This window comes from Salvia hispanica, chromosome 5, assembly GCF_023119035.1.
Source record: "Salvia hispanica cultivar TCC Black 2014 chromosome 5, UniMelb_Shisp_WGS_1.0, whole genome shotgun sequence".
Taxonomy (NCBI): domain Eukaryota; kingdom Viridiplantae; phylum Streptophyta; class Magnoliopsida; order Lamiales; family Lamiaceae; genus Salvia; species Salvia hispanica.
The window spans coordinates 41,286,705-41,297,455 of record NC_062969.1 but is presented as its reverse complement, the minus strand read 5'-3'; the positions used below and the strand labels follow the sequence as shown (position 1 = coordinate 41,297,455).

At 41.1% G+C, this 10,751-nt stretch overlaps 3 protein-coding genes across 3 annotated transcripts; 2 read left to right on the top strand and 1 right to left on the bottom strand.

The window, feature by feature from the left end:
* Positions 1-42: 42 nt before the first annotated feature.
* Positions 43-2,442, top strand: LOC125188302 (probable glycosyltransferase At5g20260). The gene is made up of 3 exons (XM_048085077.1): positions 43-186; positions 258-814; positions 885-2,442. The coding sequence occupies exons 2-3, from the start codon at positions 479-481 to the stop codon at positions 1,536-1,538; spliced, it is 990 nt and encodes a 329-aa protein (XP_047941034.1). The 5' UTR covers positions 43-186; positions 258-478; the 3' UTR covers positions 1,539-2,442.
* Positions 2,443-2,630: 188 nt separating this feature from the next.
* LOC125188303 (ATP synthase subunit b', chloroplastic-like) lies at positions 2,631-3,523 on the bottom strand. The gene has a single exon (XM_048085078.1). The coding sequence runs from the start codon at positions 3,452-3,454 to the stop codon at positions 2,834-2,836; it is 621 nt and encodes a 206-aa protein (XP_047941035.1). The 5' UTR covers positions 3,455-3,523; the 3' UTR covers positions 2,631-2,833.
* A 3,864-nt stretch (positions 3,524-7,387) lies between these two features.
* LOC125190296 (putative clathrin assembly protein At2g25430) lies at positions 7,388-9,740 on the top strand. The gene is made up of 2 exons (XM_048087563.1): positions 7,388-7,547; positions 7,645-9,740. Exon 2 carries the CDS (start codon positions 7,662-7,664, stop codon positions 9,495-9,497), a length of 1,836 nt encoding a protein of 611 aa, XP_047943520.1. The 5' UTR covers positions 7,388-7,547; positions 7,645-7,661; the 3' UTR covers positions 9,498-9,740.
* Positions 9,741-10,751: the final 1,011 nt, after the last annotated feature.

The window sequence follows — 10,751 nt, the reverse complement described above, 5'->3', positions numbered from 1 at the left end:
AAAGTCGCCTATATATATATAAATATGGTTGGGAATTAATTGACACTCTTAAAAATGGGAAAATTAAAATTTGGAGTGGCACCAGTCGTATATCCTTCTATTTTTCTGATTCTCTTAATTTCATTCCTCAATTTTCACTTTCACTTCCTCTCTTTGTTTCCCACTAATCTTGTGCATCACAAACAGGTACAGAAATTTTTTGTGTTTGTATATATATAAAAAAGTAAGTATAATAATGGAGATTGTATAATTGGCAGATAAGTATCGAAGAAGAATTAAGCAGAGCTCGAGCAGCCATTATTGAAGCTGGAAGAAGCCACAGTAACATCATCTTCAATAATAATCATTCCATATACAGAAACCCACATGCTTTCCACCAGTTATTTATTAACTCAATCTCTCTTTTTCATGCTGCAAATACACGTGATAATATCAATATGTGTGTTGTAACTTGTATGTACGTAGGAGCTATGTAGAGATGGAGAAGAGATTCAAAGTATGGGTTTACAGAGAGGGCGAGCCCCCTCTATTCCACTTGGCCCCCTTTAAAAACATCTACTCCACCGAAGGCCACGTCATCGACGAGCTCCACCATAGCACCATGGCAGCGCCCCACCCGGACGACGCCCACGCCTTCCTCCTCCCGGTCTCCGTCACCAACATCGTCCACTACCTCTATAGCCCCCACGGCGACTTCCACCCAACCCGCATCGGGAACATCTTGCAGGACTACGTCACCATCTTGGCCAATAAGTATCCTTATTGGAACCGGAGCTCGGGCGCCGACCATTTCTTCGTTTCATGCCATGATTGGGTAATTTCCTTTTCCTTTTCCTATTCAACAATTTAGAAATTCTCCTACTTACTTATAGTATTTGGTGCAGGGGCCTTATGCCACTGCTCGGAATGCCAAGCTCTTCAAGAACCTCATTCGTGTTCTCTGCAATGCCAACGTCTCCGAAGGGTTCAAGCCAGTGCGAGACGTTACCTTGCCAGAGATAAACGTCCCATCGTCAGCCCTGAACCAGCCGGACCTGAACCACTCCAAGTCCATACTCGGCTTTTTTGCAGGCGGGGCCCATGGTGCCATAAGGGAAGCCCTCCTCTCCCACTGGAAAGACAAAGACAAGGACCTCCAAGTCCACGAGTATCTCCCCAAAAACATCAGCTACTTGGACCTCATGTCGCGGGCCAAGTACTGCCTCTGCCCCAGTGGCTACGAGGTAGCCAGCCCGAGGTTGGTCGAGTCCATGCACGTTGGGTGTGTGCCCGTCATCATCTCGGAGGGCTACCCCCCGCCCTTCAGCGACGTTCTTGATTGGAGCACCTTCTCTATCCACATTCCGCCCAGGAGGATACCAGAGATCAAAAATATATTAGAGGGGATAGCAGCAGAGGAGTACGAGGAGAAGCACAAACGGGTGTTGGAGGTCCGGAGGCATTTTGTTATTAATCGCCCGGCAAGGCACTACGATGTCTTGAATATGGTCTTTCATTCTGTCTGGCTAAGGAGGCTTAATGTTAGGCTACATGTTTAGTCTCTCTATTCCACTTTTATTTTATTTTTTTCACATTCACATTCTCTGTACTATGGAATTTTGACATATATAAATTTACATTTACTACTTGCTGAATGAAAGGATGTCGTCAACAATCAACATAGTGGAAAAACTCGTCCAAGAACAACTGATATAACTGTCATAACCCTGTCCAGAAAACATCAGAAAATGAGGACTACTGTAATTTACTCTGTATAGAAACTCTAGAGGCGTCTCTAGAGGCGTAAGAACATACGCAAGTGCACCAAAAGTCCCAATGAATGTGACAGCAGCAGAGTTCCTAGCTGCAAGAAGCGCCTGCTCTCAGCATCAAAGTTTCACACTCATCTTACTGCAAACAGATCATACAAATACAACCACACTAGTGTTTAAGAAGGTTTTATCCCCGAGTTCTGAAAAAAATATCAGCAACAAGGCCTGCAGGTAAGGATTGTGAATTTTAATATGTAGGACAAGAGTTAGGACAGAGATAATTCGGGGTCATAAGTGTGTAACAAAGATTTTGGAGCAAATAGAGAGGTATGAAGATTGTACAAGTTAACTGGGAGAATTTCCTAACTGAAGCAAAACCTGTGCTTAAATCACCAGCGTCCCCTAAAAATGGAAGTGATTGCAGGCTGGTTAGGAAGGTGAAGAATCCGGAAGTCAGTAGAATCTTCAAGAAACTAAGTGATGGAGCATCTTCAACTCCATAGTCTAACAACATGCCGGTGCCACATTTCTTCCTTGCCTTGTGCTGAAGTGCTGCAAATTTTACTAGTATAAGGGAATAGCCCAAAGTTGTAACCTTTCTCCTTGGTTTTCTTCTGAGGAAAAAAAAAACCATAGAATTTCAAGAATCGTGAATCTGATATTGTGTTAAGATGAGATTTTACTATTCATATCAGCAACCTTATCTGATGGAGAAAAATCGCGAAAGGTGAGACCCGAGAACCGTATGAAGACAACTTCTTTCCTAAAAACACGACAAAATCTATCGAAACCAATGCGATACAAATGTAAAATGCTTTTTTACTGGGAATGAAGAAATGGTAAATTATACGTAGGAGTACTACTTAGATGGAAAGTGAATTAACAAATCTGAGGGCTAAATTATTGTTCATGGATGCAGCATTTCACAATTCACAATGTTATTTGATATCATCAGCTGAAATTTAACAAAAACTATCTAAAACCCCAGCCTACAGTTGTTGATTTGAAAGCTGGATAAATGATGAAATCTGCTTTGGACATCAAAATCAGTAATTAGTAGCATTCAAATTAGATGATCAAAATCAAGAAACTGGGAGCACTTTCTTGACGATGTCTTCACTGAGGGCGGCGATTTGCGAATCGAGGGCAGCGATGGTTTCCTCCTTCTGGTTCTCAAGGCTAGCCAGCGCCTCCTGCAGCTCGGCCTCGATCTTCCTCCGGCCCTGGGCGAGCTTCTCCTCCACCTCCACCTGCGTCTCTTTCTTCATCTTGTTGAGCGCCGCCGATATCTCAGCCCTTGCCGCCTTCATCATGGCCGCCCCCTGCTCCTCCAGCTGCTTCACCTCTGCCGAGGTGTCCTTGACGCTGTTCAGCTTCTCTCTGATGGCGGCGTCCCTCTCATCCATGAACTTCCCCAGCGGGGAGTAGTAGAGTTTGTCCATGGCGAACATCAGGAACAGGAATTCCACGGCGATGATGGGGAGAGTCAGGTTGAAGTCGAAAAGGGCCGCCTTCTCGATGTCCGCCGCCAGGGAAGCCGGTGCCTGGGTTAGGGAGAACGTGGCGGCGGCGAGGAGCTGCTGGGGTTTCAGGGAGATTTTAGGGAGAGAGATTTTAGGGAGAGAGAAATGGGTTTGGGTTTGGGGTTTCGATTTGGGGGCCGTGATTAGAGCTCTTGAAGAAGCCATGATCATGTTAGCCATGGCTGCTCTGCTTCAGCTTCTGCAAGATTCTTTGGTTTCTTTCTTCCCTTTTTTTTGGGGTGGAAAATCTTGTTAAAAGGCTATCTCTTTCTCTGCCACATAAAAGAACGACAGGTTGACATTTTTTTCTCTTATTTATTTTAAAAATTAATTTAATTGCAATATAGACTCAACAATATTTGAATAAATGATAAATCTTTAAGTTGACGGTGGCCAATATTAATAAATTTTTCATTTTACTTGAGTCAATATTGCAGCTGTTATGTTCTGAAGTTCATTAAACGAAGATTCAATCGAATTAAAACAAAAGTATAAACATATTTTAAATCAAAACGCATTAATATAAAAACTTTATAAACGAAAAAATCAAATAAAAGATCTAATAAAACAAATTGTATTAGTACAGGAAGTGTGTTTTGCCTAAATTTTAATATGGCATACACTTAGATAGTGGGAGTATAAACTAAAAATAACATCTCGTAATTCCAACATGTCTATTTTTTTCTATTACTAATTGTATGTATCAGATAATTTGGGAGAAAAGAAAATGAGATATCATCTAATGTTAGGTTGCTTGTAATTAAACTTTTTAAAAAATGAATAAATACTGCTCCTCACTCTTATAGAAATAGACCATATTTTCGTATGTCAGCATAAAAAGTCTATATCCATTTTTCTACTTCACTTTTATTTTATTGTATCATTTATGGATCAAATCATCCACGGTATAATTACAATTATTTTTCTACTTCTCTCTTATTTTTTTCAATTATATATTAAAATTCGTGTCAATCCCAAATGACCTATTCCTATGCGACAAAAGAAGTATAAAATAATAGTATTCCGTAATTATTATAAGAAACATGCTCTAATTAAAGTTTAAACGTATGTTAGAATTTGTCAGTTTCTAATTCTATAGCAAATTATCAAATTGGACCATTTTAGCAGTATAACAACACCACAAATTATTAACTACAGTACTTAAGTTTTGTAATAATCAAGATTATCAGTTTATAAATAAAAATATTTTTTAAAAATAATGAATTTGATTGATTTATTCTAAAAATTGTGGTATTTATCACTTAAACTTTTAGCTATCCAAATCACCCAAACAAAAAAAAAATTCTACTTTTAAGAACTCGAGAATACAAATTGAAATTTTTAGAGCTGTTGACATTTTGGTCATTTTGTTGATATTTTTTTTTTAATTATTATTTTGCCATCTATTGACATTTTCTAATAGACTATATCATAGTTTGTACAATATTTAGAATTTTCATTTGATTACATTCATTTATAGTAGATGAGAGTTAATGAACACTATATTCCACCAACTTATTTCATTCACATTTAATTATAAAACTAATATATATAAGTGGAGTCCATATTATACTAACTTATTAAATTCATTATTCTTAACATTTCTTAACATCTATGCTCAAACCAAATAAAAATAAGAAAGTGGGAGTATATTTTATAGGATTTTAAAAATAAAAAATTTAACTTTTGATCCCTATTTTATAGGATTATGGAAATTGAGTCATCCACAACGCTCTCTCTTATTCATCCCTTAACCATCCCATCTCTTAACTATTTATGGGTCTCACTGTACTTTTCAGCTCATCTCTTAACTAAGAAAACATCTACATCTATCCATCTGTTAATCATCTTATGTATTAACTATTCATTCAATTTCATTTTTTATTTTTTATTTCAACAAATTCAATTAATAAAAACACACTTCATTAAATAAAATAAAAATTACAATTTAAAGGCCTAAAAACTAAAAATAAAAAATACATAATTTAAAATCCTTAAAAACAAAAAAAAAATACATAATTAAAATCCTAAAAAAATATAAAAATACATAATTAAAATACTCTAAATTAAATTATAAAAACTACTCCGCCAGTGAATCATCCCCCGAAGTCGGTGGCGGTGCACCCAAGTTAGATCGAGACCGAATACCAAGTTGAGCTCTCATATGCTCAATGTCGTCCATATGGGCTTCATATTGGAGAGGACTCATTTTTGAAGTGTCAGTCATCGTGGCGAGCAGGTACATGGACATTAGGGTGTTCGAGCCCGTGCCGGGGCCCGAGCCCGAGCCCGCCTGGCTTGATTCGCCGCGGCCCCTCCCCCTCCCTCTCTCCCTCGCTCTAGCCGCCTTCGCCGCCTTGGTCCTTTGCGGCCGACGTCGTGAACCAGAAGACCCCCTGCATCATCGGTTGGCGTGCAGGTACATGGACATTAGGGTGTTCGAGCCCGTGCCGGAGCCCGAGCCCGCCTGGCTTGATTCGCCGCGGCCCCTCCCCTTCCCTCCCACCCTCGCTCTAGCCGCCTTCGCTGCCTTGGTCCCTTGCGGCCGACATCGTGAACCGGAAGACCCCCTGCATCATCGGTTTCGAGCTAGAGCTCGAGCCCGACTGGACACCGTCAGCCCACCTTTTAAGGTGGTGGACTTGCGACCAAACATCGACATGCTTGAAATCTTTACCGGTGTCGTCTTTAAAGACCCGCAACGCCGCTCTCAGAATGTCTGCTCCACTGGCTCTGCTTTGGTAATTCGCCTCTTCTGCCCTGTATATCGCGCAAACATTTTTGACATCTTTGTCGCATCGGTCCAATGACCGCGGAGCATCTTCACGTTGCGGCGAAAGATCTTCTTCGGCCTTCGTGCATTGTAAAGTTAGGTGACTTTTTCCCAGAAACACAAGCGGGTTTGTTGATTGCCGATGACAGGATCGTACGAGACGGTGATCCAAGCGTTGTACAGAGCCAACGTCTCCTTTTGGCTGTATGGATGACGGCCGACGTCCACCAGAACCTCGTCGTCGCCCTCTTCCTCCTCTTCCTCCTCGGCCACCTCGGCATTGACGCCGATCCTGGTAGAGCCTCCATCTATCGGCCGGTATCCCAAAGTGCGTTCATCCGAAAAATTCTCCGGAATTTGGGATAATCCCGGAGATTGCCCGTACCTCTGGGAGGGGGGGGGCGAGAGTATGCATCCACATCAAAATGTGGCGTTTGGTACGCCGTCGGAGTCGTCGAGCCTTGGGTGCCCGGCGACAAACCGGTATCCGTAGTACCCAAAACGTTGTACATGCCCGCCATCGCCAAATGAGTTCAAGTTGAACCCGCCGGAGCCGGACATTTTTTCAAAAATTGGAGAGAAAAGAGAGAAGATATTTGAGAGAAGAATTGATGAGTGTAGTGTTTGCGTGTAGAATGGAGAATGGAAGAGGAAAGGAGTATTTATAGAATAATAAAAGAAAAATTTAAAAAAAAAAAAATTCAACCGTCCGGTCATATGACGGTTTGAAAAAAAAAATTAATTTTTTTTTAATTTCAAAAAATAGGATTTTAAAAAAAATATGACGTCATAACCAGCGAGTGGGCGTCACGCCTAGCGAGCGCCAGCGCGCACTGGCGCGTGGCGAGACAGCTCGTGCCCAGCCCCTTCTGCGCGCGACTCGCGACGAAACGTCCCGTCTCTGGGGGACGAGATGCATTTTGCAACGCGGTCTCGCCGCGCTGCTGATGCTCTTAAAGATCGTAAAACATACTACTAGTATTGTACTCCCTCCGTCCCACAAAAGATGTCACACTTTCCTTTTCAGTTTGTTCCACAAAAGATGTCATATTTTTTTTTTTGGAAAAAGTTTTCTCTTAAATGAATATAAAAATTATATTTTCTCTCTCCATTTAACACACAAAATAAAATCTTCTAAAATCTCGTGCTGTCCCACAAATATGACGTCTTTTATGAAACGGAAGGAGTAAGACAATTTGTTCGTAAAGCAATTTGTCAGAGTCGACTATTAAAAAAAGTTGGTTTATTGATTTGTCCAAACAAGAAGAGACAGAGAACTGTGGATATAACGAAAAACAAACATAGATCTTATCGGACGGCTCAGAATCTGCCAAATATCCTCGTTGTTTCCATACTTAGTTTCCGTATCTAGAGAGAGAATTTTGCCGTCAAATCAAATTCCAACTTCCCATTAGTTTTTGGTAGATCTGTCGGTGCATCGCATTCACAGCGTATAGCATTGCTTCTCCCCGGCCCGGATCTAATTGCTTGATTTTTGAGGTAAACTCATTATTTCGTCACTGTGTTTGCAGTTGCAATTCATTACTACTACTATAAGTTAGATAGATTGATGTAAAAATTGAGAGTGATTGTGTAGTTGATCGAATCGAATCCATGGCTCCAAGCACCCTGCGCAAGGCGATCGGGGCGGTGAAGGATCAGACGAGCATCGGAATCGCTAAAGTCGCTAGCAATTTGGCGCCGGAGCTGGAGGTTGCTGTGGTGAAGGCCACCGGCCATGACAATGATCCCGCATCGGAGAAGTATATTAGGGAAATACTGCATTTGACGACCTATTCTCACGGATATGTTAGTGCTTGTGTTGTGCTAGTGTCTAAAAGATTGGGGAAAACGCGCGATTGGATTGTTGCCCTGAAATGTTTGATGCTCATTCACCGTTTGCTCAATGAGGGGGATGTTTCTTTCCAGCAGGAGATGATGTATGCTACTAGGAGGGGGACTAGGTTGTTGAATTTGTCCGATTTTCGCGATGAGGCCCACTCCAATTCATGGGATCATTCGGCTTTTGTCAGGACATATGCTCTCTACTTGGATCAGAAGCTTGAGTTGATGGCTTATGATCGAAAGCAGAGTGGAAAGGAAGGTGAGATCACGAGATATAACTATCGTGAATCGAGCAGCAGGGGGCGCGATTATGATCATGATCATGATTTCAATGAGCCAAACAATGGAATGCGCAGATCAAGGTCATCAGGTGATGTGGGAGAGTCAGCAAAAGATGCTACTCCATTGAGGGAGATGGCACTGGAGAAGATTTTCGGGAAGATGGGGCATATGCAGAGGCTGTTGGATCGGTTTTTGGCATGTCGTCCCACAGGATTGGCAAAGAACGAGCGGATGATTTTGGTGGCTCTTTACGCCATAGTGAAGGAGAGTTTCAAGCTTTATGCTGATGTGTGTGAGGTCTTGGCAGTGCTTCTTGATAAGTTCTTTGATATGGAACATCAAGATTGTATAAAGGCCTTTGATGCATACGCTAGCTCTGCAAAGCAGATTGACGAACTGGTTGCATTCTATAACTGGTGCAAGGATACTGGCGTGGCACGCTCCTCTGAGTATCCACAAGTGCAAAAGATAACTGACAAATTACTTGAGACTTTGGACGAGTTTGTGAGAGATAGGACAAAGGCAATGAAGAGCCCTGAGAGGAAAGTCGAGAGTCACCCAACTCCGCAGGAGGAGCAAGTGCAGGATATGAATGAGGTTAAAGCACTGCCGCCTCCTGGGAACATAACTCCCCCTCCACCGGTTGAGCCTGAGCCAGCTAAGCCTGCAGTTCAGGATTTGGTGGATTTGAGGGAAGTAACTGCAGACTATCAAGGTAACCAGCTAGCATTGGCATTGTTTGCTGCAAACAACGGGAATGGCTCGTGGGAGGCGTTCCCATCCAATGGAGAGGCGGAGGTGAGTTCTGCTTGGCAGAATCCAGCTGCTGAGGCTGGGAAGGCCGATTGGGAGTTGGCTCTGGTCGAATCTGCTAGTCACTTGTCCAATCAAAAGGCTGCAATGGGTGGTGGATTAGATTCATTACTCTTGGATGGCATGTATGATCAAGGAGTGGTTCAGCATCATACAAGCACTAGCAAGATGAGTGGAGGCAGTGCCAGCAGTGTAGCATTGCCCAGTGCTGGTGCAAGTAAAACACCGGTGTTAGCACTCCCTGCGCCTGATGGAACAGTCCAGACATTCGGACAAGACCCTTTTGCTGCATCGTTGAGCATCCAACCCCCTGCCTATGTGCAGATGGCTGATATGGAGAAGAAGCAAGGTCTGCTTGCTCAGGAGCAAATGGTATGGCAACAATATTCCAGAGAAGGGATGCAAGGCCAGACCAGTTTCGCCAAGATTGGCACACCTTCGTATTATGGAGTGCCGCCAGTAAACGGATCCGGAGTGCCACCGGCCGGGTACTCCTATGCTCCTTTCTAAATATAGTAATAGATTACAATTCTATATAATATTCCAGTGCATTTTATGTGGTTTGAGGAAAGAGAGATGATTAGTGTTTGTGGGAGATTCTCCTGTCCAATAATCCACTTATTTATCTCTCCATCGTTGTAAACTTGTTTGATGACATTAATACATATCTTTTCAGAAAATATACTGTATATATGAGTAATACTATTCAGTTACGACGTAGGAGGAGGTCATGGTACTGTTTTTTGGTGTATATATATTTTTGTCTTTGCTGAGGTTTATATGGAGTATGTCTTAGGCTTGAGAGCCTCTGATTATCCTTTTTAGATGACTTGATGGTGTCTCCCTTTGACTGCATTTTGCCAAAAGATTATCGAATGCAAATCAAAGAGAATTGGAATGTAGCACTCAATGTGACGACTTGCTTAACGGAGTTGTAAAATTCGAAGTTCTTCGTTGGATATTTGTGCCAATTTGATCTTAAAACATTACTATCTGTCCTATTTATTCGTAAATGATTTACATTTAGTTTTTTTTATTTATTTACATTTAGTTTTTTTTTTATTTACATTTAGTTTGTGCTCCTACTAGGAGTATATTTTAATTCTTTTTTATAGTACTTATATCTGGGCTCGAAGCTTGTTAAAGATAAGGTATACTAGCCCAGGTTCATGAGCTAATTTGGTTTTGAATTCAATTTTGGCCCAAATAGACTGGAAGAAAACAAATATACCAATACTACTAGTAAAGACCATCTCCGACACCAAATTCAAACTCATTTTTAAGTATACGTCACTCTAAAAAGTAGTTTTACTCCTACTTTTTACACCAAATTCAAAATTTACACAATTTTTGGATTTTTGTCTCACAAAATTTTTGCAGTAATACCATATTTGGTGTTGTTTTACAAAAAATACCAAAAATAGATTTGAGTTTGGTATATGGTTGAGAAAGTTTCTACATCAAAATTTATTTATGGAGTACGGTTGGAGATGGTCGAAATTCGTAACATGGTCACAGTTAGTCACAAATAATTCTTTCATTGTCTACATCACATCACATAATTAATTAGAGAACCAATTTAGATTTATTTCATACACACATCATTCGAAAATATGCTTAATTCTCGAGTATGATAAGAAAAGCAATATTTCAATTCCTATTGCGTTTAACGTCTTAACCCCACTATATCCTTGACCAAATAGATGCTTATCATAGTACAGTTGGATTCTTATCTCACACCAAATAAATAATTTCTATTAACCC